Source organism: Microcaecilia unicolor, chromosome 5, assembly GCF_901765095.1.
Source record: "Microcaecilia unicolor chromosome 5, aMicUni1.1, whole genome shotgun sequence".
In the NCBI taxonomy this organism is placed as follows: Eukaryota; Metazoa; Chordata; class Amphibia; order Gymnophiona; family Siphonopidae; genus Microcaecilia; species Microcaecilia unicolor.
In genome coordinates, this window is record NC_044035.1 from 275,699,564 (window position 1) to 275,721,964 (window position 22,401).

The 22,401-nt window shown below is 40.3% G+C and overlaps 1 protein-coding gene across 2 annotated transcripts in view; it reads right to left on the minus strand.

Moving 5' to 3' along the window:
- Nucleotides 1-22,401, minus strand: part of ROBO1 (roundabout guidance receptor 1) — a 578,749-nt gene that overhangs the window by 65,348 nt on the left and 491,000 nt on the right. For both annotated transcript variants that reach the window (XM_030204239.1, XM_030204238.1), the window contains 3 exons: nucleotides 19,901-19,943; nucleotides 9,798-9,952; nucleotides 8,150-8,485 (listed from right to left, as the gene is read on the minus strand). In XM_030204239.1, coding sequence (XP_030060099.1) covers nucleotides 8,150-8,485; nucleotides 9,798-9,952; nucleotides 19,901-19,943 — 534 coding nt within the window. The remainder of the gene's footprint in view (nucleotides 1-8,149; nucleotides 8,486-9,797; nucleotides 9,953-19,900; nucleotides 19,944-22,401) is intronic.

Below are 22,401 nucleotides of genomic sequence, written 5' to 3' on the forward strand. Positions count from 1 at the left end.
TGGGCTCCTCTGTTTAGATACCCTGATGCCATGTGATTAACATCCAATTCAATAACAGCATCTGGGCATCCACATTTCATTACAGACTACTAGTGTAACCTGACACTGATGCAACTAACATTTATACATCTGCAATTATACCAATTACTGACCTGGCGTAATAACGGTTGTGTAAATGTGCCAAGGGACCGTGTAACTCACAGTATCCAGTAAATTATGCACACAAGTTGAAGCCCTGTCCATGTTAGGCCCATGAGCATGCCCCCCCCCCCCCCCCCCCCCCCCCCCCCCCCCCCCCCGATTTACACACTATAGCCTAGATTTAGTTAATGGTCCTGAAAAAACAGCGCTGGAAAAAATCAGCATGGAGTGTCATTTATAGAATAGCACTTAAGAGATGATTTCCACTCCAAACTTTCAGCATGCGGATTTACACCAACTGAAACCTAGAGTAAATCCTGGCACATAAATTGGTGCACACTGCACACGTGTAGAGCCTACCGCACCTTTGTAAAAGGGCCCCATAGTGTTTAATGCAGTATTATATATATTTGTTAACTGTTAGCATGTGCTAACTGGTGTATTAAACATGAGGGCTAGACTTATTAAAGTGAACTACCATGTTAGTGCATAGTAACAGGGATTAACAAAGATTAGTTATCTCAGGGCCTATTTTGAGGGTAATTGACCAAGAACATACCTATTTTTATTTTATTTTAAAATAAATTCTTAAGATAAATTCTTCTAAGGCCCATTTTACAAAGTGATTTTGCATGAGCTAAAAGCTTTGGGGTCTAAAATGACCATCAAAATCCAGATATCTCGCCTTTTCTTAGGGAGTACAAAATTTGAGGCCCAGAGTCCCTAAGCTTAAGGGTTGGAAACAAGTATCTGCGATTTAGAGGACCTGGAAGGCTGGTGCTGAAAATACTATAGAGACCCTTCAAAAGTACATGATATCCCTGCAGAAGGAAGTCATCAATCTGGAGGTCAACTGTGAGCTGCAAATGACTGAATGAAACCTATACATTGTTACTTTTTTTTTTTTTTTGCTATCAATACTATAGTATTATTTCTGTATTACTTTATTGTGATGTCTTCCAATGTTCCCAGATCTTGTCTTATGATTGTTGACTATCAGGCTCATTTTCGAAACAGATTGACGTCCATCTTCCGGCATAAAATCGGCACTTGACGTCCATCTCTCAGAGACGTCCAAATTGGTATAATCGAAACCTGATTTTGGACGTCTCTAGCGAAAGTCCGCTGCAAGGACTTCCAAATCTCAAGGGGGCATATTGGAGGCGTGGTGAAGGTGGGATTTGGGCATTCCTAAGACTTGAATGTCTTTGAGCCATAATGGAAAAAAGCAGAGACGTCCATGACTAACACTTGGACGTTTTCACCTGGATGTGTTTTTATTACGAATAAGGCACAAAAAGCTGCCCAAAATGACCAGATGACCACCGGAGGGAATCATGGATGACCTCCCGTTACTCCCCCAGTGGTCACTAACCCCTCCCCACCCACAAAAACCATTATTAAAATATGTGCGAGCCTCAGATGTCATACTCAGGGCCATGACAGTGCATGGAGGTCCCTGGAGCAGTTTTAGTGAGTGAAGTGCACTTCAGACAGGCGGACCCAGGCCCATGCCCCCCTAGCTGTTACATCTGTGGAGTAAACAGCGAGCTCTCCAAAACCCACCAGAAACCCTCTGTACCCACATATAGGTGCCCCCTTCACCCATAAGGGCTATGGTAGTGGTGTACAGTTGGGAGCAGTGGGTTTTGGGGGGCTCAGTACACAAGGTAAGGGAGCTATGTACCTTGGAGCATTATATGAAGTCCACTGCAGGGCCCCCTAGGGTGCCTAATTGCTGTCCAGGCATGTCAGGTGGACCAGTGCAGTAGAAATGCTGGCTCCTCCCACATCCAAATGGCTTGCATTTGGACGTTTTTGACTTGGACGTCTTTGGTTTTGAAATTTGCCGAAAGTCAAAGACATCCAAATCTAAGGATGTCCAAATCTAAGGACATCCTGGTATTTTCAAAACAAAAAATGGACATCCATCTTTTTTTCAAAAATGGGCTTTTCCCCACCTCCAGATCTGAACATTTTACAAACATCCAAATCCTAACTTAGACATTTGTTTTGAAAATGCCCCTCTATGTCACTTATTACATTTACCTATAGGGTATGGATTGTGGTCCAGGGGGGATTGGTTGGTGGGAGATATTTGGAAACCCCTGTTGAATGGGATATGGGAGAGAAAGGGTGGTGAGTAGGGGATATTTGTCCACCTGTGTTGAATGGCATATAGGAGGGATGGGGTGGGTGTGGGGGTAGGGATTAGGGGCCAGCTTGTGCTATTTGATGGGTTAGAGTGTGGGATTTGAGTATGATTAAGAGTGCACTGCTAGTGTTATTGGGTATGTTTGGTTTTGATTACTTTGGTTAAGGAAGTGAAATTTTGCCCCTGGAATGTGATAGAACAAATAGCCACATTAAAGTTAATAAGATTTTACAACATAAGAAAGGGGGAGATGCAGCATTATTTTGGACCCTGTGCAGTAAGAGAGCTCAACTGAATAAGCTGTTGCAAAAGCAACTAAAATTTAAACCCAAAAGAATTACATGCCTATTTTTTGAACGAATCAGAAGGGCTCTTGGTGACTCAGTAAAGAGGCCAAAGGATGAGTAGAGACATTAAAGTAATTAAAAAAAAGAAGAATGTATACCTCACCTAGCACTATTGCAAATGCATGTATTGATTATTATAAGCAGCTGTATATGTCACTAGGCATCACTAGCAGGACAAGGCTGGAGGGGCTTTCAGCCATAATGTCTCTACCTATGCTAGGGTAAGGGAAAAGGATAAAGTGAGGCTGAAGCATCCTAAATCAAGAACAGAGGTAGTGGTCAATGAAAGAGCTGAAACTGGGAAAAGCTTGTAGTCTGAATGGTTCTGGCATTGTGTTGATAAGACCTTTGCGCATCAGAATGCCCATGTGTTAGACTTGGGTCAGCTCTCACATTCTATGTGTGAGGCATGTATAACGGTCATTCATAAGAAGGGAAGAAAATTGGAGCACTGTGCTGGGTATATTTCACTTCTCAGGATAGATAGTAAGATATTTTGTAGTACTGGTTGGCAGTTTAAGACAGCCTTCCTTAAACTAGTAAACCAACACCAGCTGGGTTTCATTCCTGAGTAACATTTGTTGGATAACATGATGATGATATTGGGAATTTGGCAGGATTTGAGCTATGAAGGCTCTCGGGTTGTGGTAATATGACTAGATGCCGAGGTGGCACATAATAAGTTTATGAAGATGTTGAGGATGTCAGAAAATGTTTATAAACAGATGATGAGCCTATATTGAGAACCAACAGCAGTGGTGAATGCTAATAGAGAATCATCTTCCTCCTTTGCTTTGGGAAAGGATACCTGACAAGCATGTTCCCCCTCACCTCTGCTATTTGCTTTGCTGATAGAAGGATTGGTGGAGCATATCAAGGGTGTGGAACAAAATATGTCTCTCTATGTAGACAATGTGTTCTTATACATGACAGAAATAAGGAATTTGATGCTGGCCCTCCTTGAAATTTTGAGGAGATTTACATTTCAGGATGCAAGGTAAATAAGCAAAAATCAGTGATCGTGCTTGTGTGGATTGCACGTGGAAGTGGATAGTCCTTTTGCATCGACCTGTGGGCATATAAGAATTTGGAGGTGAAAATGTCTTGGAATGTGGTAGATCTATATCTTTTGAATTTAGTATCAATTCATTTTTTATTTATTTCAGCATTTTTACTCACCTATGACAATGCGATTTCAATAAAACATACAAAATAAAACCAAGTAAAACTGAACATACAAGATTTGTTTTCAATATCTATTTCTACTTTAATATTTTCACAGGATTTCGATTTTAATCATTCACATTTCCTTGCCTGAGGCCTTCCAATCTAATTCCTTTTACCTGAGGCAGTGGATGGTTAAAATGACTTGTCTTAGGTCACAAGGAGTATTGATGACCAATGTGGGATTTGAATCCTTGTTTTCTCAGCCTGCTGTTCTAACTACTGGTTAGAACTCATGGTTAGCATCATGAAAGGCTCCAAATTAAGGGCACAAAGTTACTGGAGAAAGAGATGAATACCAAATAAAAAAAATCTGGCATATTCAGGAGGACTGCCTTGATTTTAAAGCTACATTAGCCTTCACCAGGTGAAATAACTGTGCCATGCACCAATAGCTGAACAAACATTTTTTGTCTGCAATGTAGAAATGCAGAAATGCTGCTTTAAATTAAGTGGGAGTTCAGAGGCTGAAATTATATTTCTGAAAAAGAGTTGCATGCATGGAAATAAACAGTGCATCACTAATCAACCATCAGTAACCTCAGAAATCCTATTTCCCTATTCATAAGTCTTGCTTTGAAATGGATTTGCACAGCCTCCTCTGCAACAACCTGATCAAGCATGGTTAAAAGGCCTCCTGAGCTCTGCAAGGGAAGTTACCCCTTCATTGGTATACATCCAGGTTTATAACACAGAAACAGAGAACATGACAGCAGGTTAAGACTATAAAATGGTCTGCCTATCCCATAACTCCTGCTCAGTTTAACAATCCTCTCCTGTCCCTCAGAAAACACAGGGTGACTTCCTGCAGGTCACCAAGTCCAGTTCCTAGGAAATACCATTTTGTAGATTCAAATTACAAAATGTATACTGCCCTATATTGCAGCCTGCAGGATTAACAACATCTATTTTTGCCAACCTCTCTTATTGGTACATTTGTGCAAAGCATCTTATGAGCCACAAGCACCTTCTGGCATGTCAAGAAAGTAGGGAAGTCCATTTTATTTTTGTTTTCAGGGTGAATAACCAAACGGTCGTACAATTGTAAGATATAGCAATTTTTCAAATGGCAGAAACTGGAAGATCCGTTCAGACCATAACGAAATTGAGCTTGATTAAACTGTTTCTTTTAACTCGATTATACGAGTAAATGAGAGAAACTAACTCAAGCTTCTACTTTGCAACAGAAAAGGACAGTGATTCATCTCTGTTCAATATGAAGTCAGAATCCATGTGACAGGAATAAAACCACCTTATAAATAAATTATTCAGCTCTCCTAGTCAGTTTTTCATCTAATATGAAATTTAAATTAGTACCCAAGTCAGGTTGAAATACTTTGTATTTAATTTTGTGTTGAGTATAGATGATTATTTGTTACATTCAAATTGAGCTTCAAAGGTTAATGCCACTTAATTAACTTTTTAGCTCCATTAGTTTGAATGTATAAAGGTTTTACAAGGGGAGGGGGGAGAAATCCCAGTGTTGCCTACCAGAGTTACGAAATGAACTGAGAAAAACAAGTTCAATTACCATCAATGCCATACCTCTCACTAACACTATTTGAATATAACAAACAGAAGTTTGGTCACCACCCACAGAGGAATTTTGATCCATTTTGTTGACTCCAAGACAAAAGTGGTATAATGGGGTACACTTAGCACCAGTTCTATAAAGGTACTTAGCTATAACTAAGCCATTATAGAATGCTAGCACAAAGATGTGTGGGTGGAACAAAATTTAGGCATGCCCACTTACAACAGTATGTCTGGTGTAAGTTGGTGGACTTCAGTGCATCATGCAATATTGTGCACCTGATAGTCTACTATAAGTTAAGAAAAACAACCCAGCGCAGTGCCTCAAATATATAGGTAGAAGTGCAATAAACTGTGAATAGAGACGTCGGCAGTGACTCGTTTCATGTCAGGAGCACTGCCCGACAACTCACTAGTTTCATCATCAGTCTCAAAACGTTTCAATGTAATATTTCACAGTAATCCACTTTAATAACAAATATTCCAATATCCAATATCTTTTTATATGACAATAATTTAAAACTCATTAGCGCACTTATCTTCTAGCAATTTGATGAATCACTTGTCTTGGACCTACACCAACATGACAAGCTGCATAAGGCTGAGTCAGGGCCTTGTCTCTTTTTATACGTGCAAGGACCGGGCCCTGACGCAGCCTTGCGAAACATGTCATGCTGGTGTAGGTCTGAGACAAGTGTGCGGCGGCAGAAGCCAAAAAAAACAAACAGGATGCCAGGAATTATTAGGAAAGGGATAGTAAATAAGACCAAGATTATTATAATGCCTCTGTATTGCTCCATGGTGTGACCTGACCTTGAGTACTGCATTCAATTCTGGTTGCGTGTCTCAAAAAATATATAGCAGAATTAGAAAACGTTCAAAGAAAAGCAACCAAAATGATAAACGGGATGAATGCCTCTTAATAGTTAAAGAGGTTAGGGCACTTCAGCTTGGAAAAGAGACAGCTGAGGGGGTATGACTGAGGTCTACAAAATCCTGAGTTGTGTAGAACTGGTAAAGTGGATCAATTTTTCACTCTTTGAAAAAGTACAAAGACCAGGGGACACTCAATGAAATTATACGGAAATACAACAAATAGGAGGAAATATTTTTTCACTCAAAGAATAGTAAAGCTCTGGCACTTGTTACTGGAGGATGTGGTAACAGTGGTTAGCAAAGCTAGGGTTAAAAAAAGGTTTGGACAAGTTCTTGGAGGAAAAGTCCATAGTCTGTTATTGAGATAGACATGGGGGAAGCCAATGCTTGCCCTGGGATTGGTAGCATGGAATGTTGCTACTATTGGGGTTTCTGCATGTACTTGTCACCTGGATTGGCCATTGTAGGAAGCAGGATACTGGGCTAGATGGACCATTGGTCTGACCCAGTATGGCTATTCTTATGTTCTTATGTGCAATTCAGTTTCAACTAAAGCAAATATTTGAAATGACTTGCAATCACATTTCACATTTTAAGATCAGGCTGAAGAAGCAGACTCTTCAGATAAGACTAGAAATATATTTAGATTTAACAGCACACTATTCCCATTCAGTGTCCTAAGGAAACACAGCAGGATGTACCTTAGCATATGGACTGGGTGCTGGCAAAACTGGACACATTTCATAGAGTAACTAACAGTGGCACCAGTTATCATGGTAAGCTGTATTTTAGAAAAACATTAGCATCATATTAATTTTATTTGAATGTTCTAATGCATGCTTATTAAATGTTGCTGACATCATATTATATCTATGCTATTTGAATGTTCTTTTTGTTATATAATTCTTCTGCAAAGAGGTTACATGAGTATATTTTTGATACAGTTTTATGGCAATCCTATTATTAGGTTTCAATTTGCTGTTTCCAAGGAGTAATTTAATGGTTAGTGAAAAGGCCTGAGAACCAAATTTAGTTCCCGCTGCAGCTGTCTGTGACTCTGGGCAAGTCACTTAATCTGCCATTGCTCCAGGTACAAAAATAGTACCTGTATATAATATGTAAACTGCTTAGACTATAACCACAGAAAGGTGGTATGTCAAATCCCATCCCCTTCCTTCCTTCCTTCCTTCCCGTTATTTATTATATTGGTGTTCATATTTGGTCATTTTACTATTGTTATACTGTTAACAAAACTAAGCTTTATGTTAAACAGTACCTGCTGTATGCTGCCTTGGGTGAATCTCTTCATAAAGGTGGTTGATACATCCCAATAAATAAAATAAATAAAATCGTACCATGGCAACTATCCAACATGCACCATTTACCAGACCTGAATTCCAAAGGTCCATGCATTACAACGCACAGCATCTGATGTTGCACTGGTGATTCTGGGATTGACTGACCCAATTCACTTATTGCTAAAGCAACAATAAAATCAGACTTGTAAATGGGCCCAGTGCATCTGTGAAATTGCTGTGAACTATCACACAGATGGATTTAGGTTTATTCCCATCTTTCATTCTCTGAGCTATCTGGGGTGGCAGATATGATAAAGGCACAGACCTGGTGTCATAATCATCATACAGGGGCCCACCCAAATTTAAGGACCATGATTGCAGGGTTCTGGAATGTGTCCTAATGGATGACTTAATGGCTGAAGACTTTTGCTCCAGTGATTAGATGTAAAAAAGGGGAAAGAACAGCCCTAGGTACTTGTGAATGAAGGCCCAGCGCTTTGCAGCCCTAGTTACATTGGAGAATGCCAAAAGAGCAAGAGGAAACTGTTGCATCACCAAGAAACTATTTCCAATACCTTTGTTTATTTTGTTTTGCTCCATGATGTTATACTGCATAGGTGCAATGTCCTGCTTTTGCTGAACAGAAGGTTTCCACTGCTTCTCATTCAGGTCCCCACTGCCGCTGTTTATATTGTTACTGATGTTGGACTGGATGAGCTGAGTGGTAGCATAAGGCGTGGGCTGTCCTGGTGCATTGACAAAGCGACCATCTTTCAGGTTGGGGCTGTTAAAGGTTTTCATCTCATTGATTTTGTTACTTAGGTCCATGTCTCCATAAACAGCTGAGTCAGGCAGCATCAGATTGGTCTGCTTACTATCCAGCTGGTTGTTGTAATTTGCTATGCAGTCAGCTAGCCAGACAGGAGAAAAAGGTAACTGGTTATTGAACAGATTTAGACCTTTCTGTACCTCCTTGCAAAATTATCTTGCATGATGAGGGCTTACTTTTCAATACTAGACAATTCCTCTACTGGTGTATGCTAGGACTTCCAAATTACCTGGATTGGCCACTTTCAGGTACAGGATACTGAGCTTGATTGACAACTGCCCAGCATGATATATCTTATGTTAATTTAGTAACTATGAGAATTCCTTTCTGTATTTTCTAGCCTTTTCATTTAACATAGTAAGATAGTAAATGGCAGCAGATAAAGACCTGCACGGTCCATTCAAGTCTGCCCAACAGCCACATTCATTATCAATTTGAGATTTAGCAACATTCAATCAACGCAAGTTTTTCTGTAAAGCACCAAGTCCAAATATCTTTGACAAATCTGTTACTCAAAAAAAGGAGGAAAAAGACTTCAGAAACTCAGCAAATTGCCTTATTTCAAAAACAAACTTTTCAGCTGAGAAGGCTTCCTCATTAGTCTTAAAAAAAAAAAAAAATCTCCTTGTAATTACAATGTATTTATCCTCATACTCTTATTTGATTTTTTTATATATTTTTTTCAAAAATATTTTTCTGACATTGAAGTCAGGACGCTTATTTGAAATTTGAAGTTTCTCATTGTTATGCTCATCTTTGAAATACAGAGATTTGTTAAAGATATTTGGACTTAGTGCTTTATAGAACAACTTGTGTTGATTGAACATTGGGAAATTCTCCTTATAGCAAGTTTACTGCCAAGACATATTATTAATCTCTGTTTTATCAACATGTCAACAATATTACTAACAACATTTTACATGCTAAATTCAACTTTAAAGGTGTCCCCCTCTCACACTGAGATACACAGCACATGCACTGAAAGCATATGATATGAATGTGGTATAAAATAATGATACTAGATCTTGATCTCTCTTTGTCATTTTCAGTACACAAATTATAGAAGCCTGCACAATACTGACTTTAATTCCCAACTACTGGGTTTGCTGTAAAAGTCCACTCCAGCCCATTTATTTCATTGAACTGTTTGCTAAATTTCAGAAGTCTTAGAATTGTTTTGTTTTACAAAGAGCTCTTCATTTGCTCTCAAATTTCAGATGCTCAAGAGAAAAGACATTCTGTAGTAAGACATTTGCCCTAATAGAATTTCAGCACCCTACATACAGTTTTAATAATAGTAGGTCCCATGAGCATTTTAACCAAAAATAGATGGATTATGTTGGGGCAAGTGGGCTTTCCGGATTCCTGCTCTCGCAGAGGGATGGTTGCCTCACCAGGTCGACTGTACGTCGCAAGGTTGCTATCACTGTTTCCACTGCCTGAAGTGCAGCAATTGATTGGACAATCATTGTGATTGTTGCCTGTGTTAGGCCACGTATCTGCAAGCCATGGCTGAGTTGCTGGGTCACTGATATTCAAAAGTCCAGGCCTACAAAAAAACAAAAGCATACACAGGTACCATTTAGCACTGGTTATACTTATGAATTGTTGGTTGCATAATCACACTGTGACACTATAAATGTTGTTGAGATATAATAAAAATTCTAAAAGAAGCCATTTTTAAAAATTTATGAGTTGAAAAATAATTTTAATTACTATCTTGACTTTCTTTTACATTACAATTCTATCTGTGCTTGCAGAATTTGTCCTCATAAATGTTCCTGGGAACTGTGTCCTCACTTCCTGTTGAGCCATAAGTAAAAAGCACTCAGTTTTGACTCATTGCATATCTACTTCTTGCCTAAAAGGAAAGATGTGACTTAAAAGTGAAGTTCAAATTTTGCATGCATTATTGAAGTCAAACTATCAAACCAGTACGAAAATCATCCTCAAATGATTCTACAAAATCACTTGATTAGTGTGTTTGCAACCAAGAGGAGGCCAGAGGTGCTGTATATTCAGGAGTATGCTGATAAAGTTTTAACAATGGGCACTCTCTGGACATAGCCAGCCCTGCAATTTGGGGGAGCCAGGGGTGGACTGGCAGGAGCAATGCATGCCTCTCCCCTCCCCTCTTACGGGAACGTTAGGTATACTTTGCTGGCAGGGATGCCGAGGCCCACCAGCTAATAAATGGACTGCCACCACTCCCTTCTGTTTGTTTCTGGTTCTGAGCAGTATGCACAAGAAGTCCCAGCTTCCTGCTCAGACCTGGAAACAAGGAGCAGAGAGCAGCAGCAGTCAATTTACTTGGCTGGAAGGGTTCAGCATCCCCACCAGTAAACAAGAGCTCAGGAGGAGGCCTGAGCCCACATTTTGGGAGCTATAGGGGCCTACTTTAACAACCAGCTCCCAAAATTCTTAAAAACTTAAATGGCTCTCACAAGCATGTGAAAGCCGCTCCAACAGACCACTGTGTATATTAAATTGCACATGAAATGTGGTATAAATTGCAAGTCAAATAATTGCAAAACAAATTTATTACTAATTCATTACCTAATTATTTAGCATACTATCAATTAGCCCATACTATTTAATTAATTTGTAATAGGTAATCTCCCAAATGCCAACTTAAGATTGACTATGGGTATTTGATTAGCAACTTCAAGCACTGCATTTTATTATTAAATATTAGTGACTTATTAACAGCCTCTTACAATTTAACATTCAATGAATAATTTTATGTATGCCAGTTAAAAGGGTAGTTTTTTAAAAACAAGCTGACCATCCTATGCAGCAGGTATTTCAACAAGATGCACCAATTTTCTAAGGGGAATTATGCATAGTTTCCCTTGAAAATTTAAGGGGTCCTTTTACTAAGGTGCGCCGAAAATGGCCTGCACTGGTGTAGACACATGTATTGGACGCGCACAGGTCCATTTTTCAGCACACCTGCAAAAAAGGCCCTTTTTTTGCCCAAAAAAGGATGTGCGGCAAAATGAAAATTGGTGCACATCCATTTTGGGCCTAAGATCGTACTGCCACCCATCGACTTAGCTGTAAGGTCTCACGTGTTAACCGGGAGGTAATCGTCAGTGTGCATACAATGCGGATTGTTGCCTGGTTAATGCCACGTGCCAGAACATTTTCCAGTGTGCGTAAAAAAAGAAATTATCGCCCGGGACATGCAGTCGCCGGGCGGTAGTTCAAAACTGACGCACGTAGGAACGCATACGCGCCTATGCAACTTAGTAAAAGGGCCCCCAAAAAGAATATACACATTTACAGTACATCTTCTGTTTAACGCACAGATATTTCCTGGATTATTTTATGCACATATTTATAATGTGTGCATGCAATTAATAAAGTGTCCCCAATTCCACCCTGGGAACACTTCCCCTCAGGTCAAAATGAGCAAGCAGTTTGCGTGCATATATTCCAGGCAATTTTATGAAAGGCTACAGACCAGATTCAGAAAATGGCTGCAAAAAATCAGCATAGAACGTTATTCTATAAATGGCACTCCAAGCTGCGTGCTGTTTACAGAACAGCACTTACAGTAGAGTCGATTTCTGTGTCAAACTTTGGGCATGAGGATTTACACCAATTGAAACCTAGTGTAAATTATGGTACATAATTTAGGCACGGATCCCTGATATTCAGTAATAATGTACACACCTTCAGGGCTAGATTCTATATATAGCGCCAGAAAAATCCATGCAGTAAAAAAAAGATGCCTAGGCATATTCTGAAAGGAGCGCCTAAATTTTATAGAATAGGCTTTCCATTCGGTATATACTATATATGCCCAGCGCTTATCCACATGACTAAATTTGGTCACGTCCATTTAGGCCATGTTTTACTTGGCATAAATTCCGGTGCCTAACTTAGCGCAGAGTGGACATATTTTATAATAATGTGCATAGATTTTAGAAACGCCCATACCCTGCTCCCTTTTCAACTAGGCGACTTAGAATACCCTTGGCGAGTTGTGGGTGTAAATCTTAATGCCAATTAGTGCTGACAATTTCTTGTTGCCAGTGCTGATTAGAAGCGTACGCCTTACGGTACTATGTAAGCCACATTGAGCCTGCAAATAGGTGGGAAAATATGGGATACAAATGTAACAAATAAATAAATAAAATAAAAAATAGTTAACCAATTAAGGCATTATCATTGTTATAGAATATGCTTCTATTTTGTTCCTGACCCACCCATACTGCTCCTATATAGAATAGTGCCTAGCAAGAGGTGTGTGCAAATCCAAAATTATGCCAATTAACACCAGTAATTGATTACCACCCAATTATTGGTGCTAATTGGCTTGTTAGTCAATTTAGTCATGCATGCATCTCAGGATCATGCACGATTTTGCACATGGAAATCGGTGCACCATTTATAGAATCCGGAGGTATGTCTGAATGTAACATACTGTTTTATCTGTGGGAATGCCTTTTATAAATTATCCTCTAAATGAAATTATTTCCAGTGACAAATAATGCTGCACTGAGGTGGAATTACCAGATGTAACTACAGTTAGACGATATAAAGCACCACAATGGTAAAGGAGTCTGCAAGGGCTTCATCTTTCTTAGACTACACAAGTGTGTCTACTTTCTGCCTTGACTGCAGCATACATTTCTGCAAGAGGGAAAGCATATAACCCCAAACCTTGCGATGCTCGATAAAATATGTTAAGCTTCAGCACACAATTGCCTAAAGAAGCAGAACAACCAAGGAAGATAATACGTTCATAGAATAAGGATTCTTGCTACTTCAAACCAGAGAAATATAGTAGAATATCAAATGCAGAATATTTTAGAATTTCTTTTAAAAATAGAGATATATACTGAATGCATGATACAAACCACTGGAGCTCCATTTAAAAACAAAAAGAACCCCCAAAAAATCTACATGCAAAAATTAGCTGTGTGTCCCAGCAGAAATAAGGTTGTTTTTTTTGTTTTGTTTTTTTTAAACTAGAATGCAGAGATGTATTCACACACAGGTTTTCAATCAATTCATAAATAACAAGCTCCATTGAATACTCTTGCTTCACCACAACTCTTTAGAAACAAATTAAGCTTTTGGATAAAATGTTGCAGTTTAGACATACAAGTTTACTAGGAGGATGAACCCAATTTTGTGAATATATTTTGCAAAACAAAAACACAGTGTAAAAAAAAAAAAGAAGATAGTGCTGCCGCTGGTGATATTGGGTTGCCATTCATGAAGACATCTCTCATCAAACTGAGCCAAGCACCATGGGAAGGTGCTGTGGGGACAATCCGTGATTGTAAAATGCATTTTTAAACAAGTAAAACAGCTAACTGCGCAAATTTACATTGAGCCTCAGATAAACCCTGCTCCCCTAAGCATACATCATCTCCCATCAATAAAGTAATATAAGACCACTTCACATTCATCTGCAACAGTTATGCCACCATCTCCAAGTCCTTCGATCAGAAGGAGTGTAACTCTGGGCATTCCAAGAAAGAATGTAGGAAAGTGCCCATGTATACCTTGCAACGCAGACAAAGGGGAATCCACCCATAAGCCCATGCCCACCTCATGCTTTCTGGTAACCTAAACCCAATGCAAAATCTTAAATTGTATATCATGCAGGGCTCTATTGGTAGTGACACCCTGAATTTCCTAAAAAAACATATTGTAATTGGTTAACAAAAACCACCTCAGCCAGATCAGACTCCCAAACACTGGCAGAGGCCCCCAAATATGGAGCTACCCTCAATTCCCTGATTAAATGATACCACTGAGAGAGCACCTGGAGGAACGCCTGATCTAGTTTGGTGAACACAATCTGAGTCGCAGGGGCATGTATAATGGACAAATAGTAGTGGTGAGCCTGCAAGTACGCAAAAAAAAAATTTTGAAATGGTGATTAGGGAGGTCCCAGGCCTGAAGGAGTTGTGCAAAGGAAGGGAAGGAGCCCGTACCCACCGGTAAAATCCCCCAAGTACCTTCCACCATGCCAAAGTTGGAAAGGAGAGGGGTGCGTTCCAGAAGGGAAGTAAAAATTGCCCACAAGAGTGGTAAAATAGTCCACACCTCTAACATCCCCTAATGTATTCCCCTACCAGGACCAAGCCTTCTGAAGCGCCTGCACAAAAACATTTGTCCCAACACTTCCTAACCGCCTCTTATCCAAACAAGAAAGAACATTAAAAACTGAATAGGGGGCACACCAGCTCTCCCAGAAGCCTGCAGGGGCAAAAAAGGGGTGAAACACATAAAGCTCATGGATTCAACCCAAATGGGTAGCCACACTGTACATGCAAAGATCCAGAAGCCTACTACTACTACTACTATTTAGCATTTCTATAGCGCTACAAGGCGTACGCAGCGCTGCACAAATATAGAAGAAAGACAGTCCCTGCTCAAAGAGCTTACAATCTAAAATCAACTTAGAATAACTAATGTGTGGCCACTTGTTATGCCATATAAAAGCAGAGATAACAGATCTGTAAGAATGTTCTTCTTTAGTACCCACCTAGAGAGGTAGCATCTGAAGGGGGTAAAACAATTTGGGAAAGACCATTTTAGACAGGGCAACCCTACCCCAAAAATTAAGCAGGAGGTCCTCCCACAAGACAAACCTGCCGGACCACTTCTATACGGTCTACTATATTCTTCCGGTATATCACCAAGTACTTAATGCCCTCTCTTGCACATGTAAGGGGGAAACCTGACGCCCTCGCACACACAAGGATTGAACATAGGGAGAGCCTCAAACTTAGAGAAATTAATTTGTAGACCAGCAAAGGTCCCAAAGCTGCAAATAATGTCCATCATGCGGAGAAGGCTAGTGGATGCTTGGCCAAGGAGCAAAAGCACATCAGCAAATAGATAAATATGATGTTTAGAGGAACCCATAGTAAAGCCTCCCAGAAAAGGGTCTTGACGGATTTTTTTCTGCTAGGGGTTCCAAAGAGATGACAAAAAGGAGTGGGGAGAGAGGGCATCCCTGATGGATCCCTCTACTCAAATGCAATAGTGCATCATTAATTAAGAGCTACACAGTTGAGTTCCTATACAAGACCCACACCCATTCTACACAGAATGCCCCTCAATCCCAAATCTCTCCAGAACCCCAAAAAAGGTACTGCCAAATAACTTTGTCAAAGGCTTTTTCTGCGTACAGGCTGGCCAGAACTGCATCCCACAGGGAATGCTTCCCCTCCTGAAGGATACGCAAGACCTTCAAAAGGTTAGCTGAAGCAACACTACCAGGCACAGGGTGGATCAGTTGAGGTAGAAATCTGTTCAACTGGGACGCCAGAATGGAGGCCAAAATTTTGATATCCTGGCTCAAAAGAGAAAGGGTCAATAGGAACCAACCAGCTTGGCATTCTTACCTTGCTTAGGGAGTACAGTAATAAAAGCATGATTCAAGGAGGGGCCCATGTCCCGTGCCTCCCAAATGTAGTTGCACAAAGAAATAAAAGTGGGATCTACTAAATCCTACAATATTTTATAAAATTCAGTACCCAGGCCATCAGGCCCTGGGGCTTTGGCAAGTTTTATATTTTTTTACAATACCCTTAACCTCTTTCCCAGTAATAGGTGCATTGAGCCAATTCATTTGAGCCTCTCCCAAGCAAGATAACTGGAAGGATTAAAAAAGGTCTCACAAGCGGCAGGATCAAAAACACCACTGTCACAAAGCTCATAAAAACAAACGAACTCAGTCTGAATGGCCACCTGTTGCGTGTGCAAGACTCCCTAGGGCCCCTTGATCATACTAATATAGCTCTTCACAGAATGTTGCCGCACCAGCGAAACCAACAATTTACTGGTTTTGTTCCCCCAATGATGAAGCCAAACTTTTAGAGTGTGATGCTATGGAGTGCGCATTGATCTAGCAAATTCTGAACCTGCTGCTTAAGAGAAAAATACGCCTGGTGGGACCTGTCAGAGGGTTGTGACAAAAAGTGGCATGGCACCTTCCCTAAGGACTTAGCGCAAGAAGGTCGTCAGGTCCTTATCCCGAGTCTTAGCCGCTCTAGCCATAAAGGCTATGATCATATCCTGCATCATCACCTTGGTGGCCTCTGAGTACACCCTGGGATCCATATCAGCCACATCATTTTCCTGCTTATAATCAATCAGGGCATGTTGCAGATAGACACGAAAATCATCCTGAGAATAAAGAGTGGGGTTCATACGCCACCTAGGGGCTTTATGAAGCTGACCCAACCCAATGTGACACCCAACAGGGAGTGGTTTGACTGCATGGCTGCTTCTGTGAAGGTATGGTCTACCCCGCAAAGGAGTACATGAGAGAGGAGGATATAATCCAACCTAGCATGAACATCATGGGGGTGGGAATAAAAAGTGTAGTCCTGCTCATCACCGTGGAGCACACACCATACATCAAGCACCCACAGGCTGTGGGACAATAAATTAACTCCCCATTCCTCCTGATCTCGAGCAAGCTTTTTAGCAGACATGCAGTCTATAGCTGGATCACTAAGAATTAAACCCCCCCCTCCCAACCACCAGTTGGTATTCATCAAAGGCAGAGACGAAGGGCAGAAATCTGAGCAAAAAATGATGGAAGCACACATTCGGGGTATACACACTGCAAAGAACTAGCTTAACCCCCAGGAGGTTCCCAGCCATCAAAACAAATCTCTCTTCTGGGTCCTGATACAAACTATGTAAGGTGAAGGCCAGCCACTTGTGAAACAGAATAGTAGTCCCTCTCTGGTGATTATTAAAGGAGGCAAAAAATAGCTTCCCCACCCAATCCCGCTTCAACTTGGAGTGCTCCAACTTGCTCAAGTTAGTTTCCTGAAGGAGGGCAATATCCACACGGTTCTGCTTAAGTAGTATTAGTAGTATTCTAGACTTTTTCACTGGGGAGTGAATACCATCCACATTGAGAGAAATTATTTTTGAAGTCAGCCCATGGCACCCCAAGATAATAAAAAGGACATGAGGACCCACACAAAATATTCCAACAAGGGGACCAAGCAGGCCTCCCAGTTGAGCCCAACCCAGTCCATACAAGCAAAAGGGCACTGCCTTAGAGGCAGACAGAGGCACAACACACCAGAAGAGATTCTCCAAAACCCTGCCCTCCCACTACCCAACAATTCACTCTCACACATCCCCAATCGCATACAACAAATATCTCCACAACCTATCCATCCTCCAGCTACACATAGACCCAATTATCATCCTGCCTCCTCCACCCCACAAAATCCACCAAATAACAATAAAGGAGAAACAATGGGCACTTCACACAAGTCCAGACCGAACAATTGCCAAAATAGAAGTCAATAAGAGCCTGACCCAGAACCAGAACCCAGCAAAGGAGAGCAAAATGGAAAATTGTCAAAGACACTAGGGCAGGTGCTGTGTGGTCAGGCTCATGAAGGCACACACACAAATCCAACCAGCAGACCTCCAGATCAGAGTCAACAAGTGGCCCCCACACCCATGAGGAACCCCACGAGTTAGGCTGGGTGGTTATCCAAGAAAGCCTGAAGTGATGCTGCAGTATCCAGGGTAATATTTGTGTTGTCCTGAGTAATGCATACCAGTGCTGGGTATTGAAATGTAAATTTAATACCCTGTTGAAACAACTGAATGCAGTATTGGAACCCCAACAGGCAGCTCCGGTGTAACCAAGCAAGCAGTATTGCCAAGTAAAGAATCCAGAGTAAGGCAGCAGACATATAATAAAGAGTTTAGGGGGGTCGGGAAAGGAGAATAGACGCGAGCCGTCCGATCAGGCGGATGCAATCACGTGAACCCCTTTTCAGGGTGTTTTGTGTATTTTTATTTGGCTAGACTCCATCTGTAAAACTTTTGCAGTTTATACATTGACCTGCAAATCTTCAGTCTTTACATGAAGTTAGATTACTTCCCAAATGCACAGAGCATGAGTTGGCAGCCATATTGTTCTTTGGGAAAGCTAGATTGCAATACCTACTATTGGCAAACAATTATCCAAAGATGACGTATGCTTCCAAATCACACTGATCCTACCTCAACCACATCTGAAGATGGGAGCTATGTGGTTTTGAAACTTCATGTCCTACAAGCAGCAGAGGTAGTAAAGGAATTCAAGTTAGGATGGGATAAGCATAGCAGGCCCTTAAGTCATTAAAACATAAAACATGAGAAACTAGGTTTCTGGCATTCAAGAGAAAGTATTTTGAATGAAACTAGCTGGATTTCCTGGTACTTATCTACCTTCATGTTACAGGCTTCTTTCTTTCCATGCTACATCATCTTTGGATATTTTTTTACTCTGATCCCTATGCAAGGGGAGACTAGTTTTCTGAGTAAGCTCCTTTAAAGGGGACATCTAAAATTCTGTCCTATGAATAACACCCGAATCCAGTAGATGAAGATTTTTGTGCGTCACTAATCCTTATTTATTCAGTAAATTCCTGCTACCACTTCAAAAGATTCAATACAGCGCATATTGAGGGTAATTCTATAACAGGGAGCCTAATACGAGCACTGGTTATGGCATCTATTTTAAAGGGGAAGGGGAAGGGATCTCATATACTGCCTTTCTGTGGTTACAACCAAAGGGGTTCACATATTATATACAGGTACTTATTTTGTACCTACGACAATGGAGGGTTAAGGGGCCCTTTTACTAAGACGTGTAGGTGCCTATGCGTGTACAACATGTATCAAATTAGAACTACCACCCGGCTACCGCATGACTCAGGTAGTAATTCTAATTTCTATGCGTGTCCAAAAAGTGCGGCAGAAAATAATTTCTATTTTCTACCGCTGGTTCACAGGCAGCTGCAACAGTTAAGCCTATCCTACAAAGAAAAGTAGGCACATACTTTCCCATACAGAAAACCAGCACAATTGGCAGAGAGAATGCACTTACATCTGGGTGCAACCATTCACACCAGTTATATAGCTCCTGTAAATACCCATACCAAGATGTATGCATGGACATGTGTAAATTACAGCATTCCATAAATAAGGAGTGTAGATGTGTGCCCCCTCCCACAAAGCAAAGTATGCATCATCAAAGCATGGCAAATACTTTTCTGCCAGTCAGTATTTTATTGCAGCTCATTTACATGCAAAAGAGGCCACTTGAGCACATAAATGACCAGCATACTGCCATGTGCATTCCTTCTTGCCACCTAAACCTAACTAGCTCCCTATCGAATTACTCCCCTTATATCATTACTCACTTTATGTCTATTTTTTTTCTACCTTTTGCTCTACATGATTACTTTTACTTTCCAGATAACCCAAATCAGCCTTCATTTCTACAGAAAGTGAAAGCCCACCCTCTGGTGGTCAAACCCCATCTTATACCAAATCTTTCAGATGTTAAGAATGTAACAGCCAGGGGTGGTACTGCCTGATCAGCTTTGTAAGTTAGATCTCACATATGGGCTCAAAAATAGTATTTTCCAATATACTAAAATAAAAATAAACTAAATGATTGCAGCCAAGAAAGAGTAAGAATACACCATTTGCTTACCTTCCTCCACTGCTTACAGCTTCTCCTCCTCTTTGATATGCCACTAAGATAGAAATAAAACGAAATGCAGGATGTCAATGATGTAATCCTTTGAGTCTTCATAAAGCAGTACAGCATAATCCCTGTCTTTCCTACCTGCTCCAAATCCACAGAGATTTTAAAACAAACACAAATTAACAATACACAAAGCATTTAACCAATGGTTTATGAAACCCTTCCTATTAATTTTTTCAAATAGCCTGTGTACAATGTTTTATTTGCCAGCTCATATTTTAGAGGTCTCAACAAATGAATCAGTATGGATATTCAACTCCGGTAACGATTTTTCTCTCAGATGGACATCACGATCAGGAAGTATGTTCATCGCTGTGAAAAAAAAACTCCCTCAAGATTCTCTGTCAAATGCTACATGTCAGTGGGGGATTGGCACAGGATCCATCACTTTGGAAAAAAAATGTTTTATAGTGTCTGGGTTAATGTTAACATTTAGGTGGTATCACACCATGCAAAATGCAGGTGTAAATGTTAGTGCATAAATGCTGCATTTGAGCACATAAAGTAGTATTCTATAAATTATGTGTGTAAGCATAGGACTCATCTATGCCCCACCCATGTGTACGCTCCCCTTGAAGTTGCACACTGTCCCCCTAATTCTGTAAAAGTCACCAAAACATTGTGTGCAATTTAATTAAACAAGCTAATTAGCACCAATTGGCTTTTAACAAGCAATAATTGGCGCTAATTCAATTGACATTTGCACACAAATTTAGGTGTAGGATCTGCGCCTAAATTCTATGTGCGGTTTGAAAAAGGGGGTGTGGAAATGGGAGGGGCATGAGCAGAACAGGTCATTCCTAAAATTAACATAGTTTTAGAATAATGGAGATATGCGCCTAATGTAGGCACATACACTTCTCCCATGTTTCAACTGGTGCAAATGGCATTAAGCACTATTCTATAAGCTATGTCTAACTATAAGTGTGAGTTATAGAATAGCTCTTTTTCAGCACCTTATGTAGACTCTCACCCTATGTGGGTTGTGTGCTGCGCTTACAGAATACCACCGGAATTATATACATGAATGTTATACCCATGCACATAAATGCTCGCATTCTATGATCTTAGCATGCCAACGATACTCATTTAGGCATTAAGATTACAGAATTAAAGGGTTTGTGCATACACCATAGCCCTTTCCAAATGTGCTCCTAAAATGCTGTAAATACAGAACAGATAGATGGCTATTAAGTTACATGGAATTGTTGGAAAACAAATAACTATATAAGATAAACTTCAAAATATCCAACTGTTGTATATTTCAAAAACAGATAACTTAAATCATTTCACTAATTTCAATATTTAAATGACCTCAGCGATGTCCGTTGCCATCATATTTAATGTAATGGCAGCGTTAAACAACATCCATCATCTTCATCGGTCCACTATCACATCATGTAGACTATTGAATTTTTAAATTTCAAAATGACTTAGCTTTCAAAGAATTATTTAAAGTCCATCTATTTTCGGACTCCGGGGGTCATCAGCCCGACATATGTTTCGCCCGAGACCGAGCTGTCTCAAGGGACTACCCCCTATTAATATATCAGCGCCAGCTCTGCCCTATTTCTTTGTTCATATTGAAATAGGGCAGAGCTGGCGCTGATATATTAATAGGGGGTAGTCCCTTGAGACAGCTCGGTCTCGGGCGAAACATATGTCGGGCTGATGACCCCCGGAGTCCGAAAATAGATGGACTTTAAATAATTCTTTGAAAGCTAAGTCATTTTGAAATTTAAAAATTCAATAGTCTACATGATGTGATAGTGGACCGATAAAGATGATGGATGTTGTTTAACGCTGCCATTACATTAAATATGATGGCAACGGACATCGCTGAGGTCATTTAAATATTGAAATTAGTGAAATGATTTAAGTTATCTGTTTTTGAAATATACAACAGTTGGATATTTTGACGTAAATACAGAACAGGCACCTTTTATGCTTGTGCGCAACTGAAAAGGGGAGTGCATGTTGGAGAGCATGGGCGGGATATGAGAGTGTCACCCATTAGCCCACACATTTTATGCAATACTATCAGATGCAAATGTGTGTTGATAGATCTAGATGTGTGTTCTCCTATACCTGCCATCAACCTGGCATAAGTAAGCATGCCTTCTTTTTAGTGCATCAATGTGGGTTTGCACTAGTATTCTGTAACAGCATCAGAATTAGCACTATCCTTGCTGCATCAGGCACCAATTTACAGAATTGCCACCATAATCTTGTGAACATATGAAAATGGTAACTGCATAAAAGGTTATTTTTGCATGTAACACACTGTTTTGCTCATGAAAATGCCTCTTAAAATTGTCCCCACATCTGCTATGTCCCATACAAAAGATGAATAATTCTAGAAGAGACTCTAAACTGGATAGGCTCAGTACGTACAGTATGAGTTAACAGAAAATTTACAAGAGCTCTTACTGAGGTTGTTCCAATTT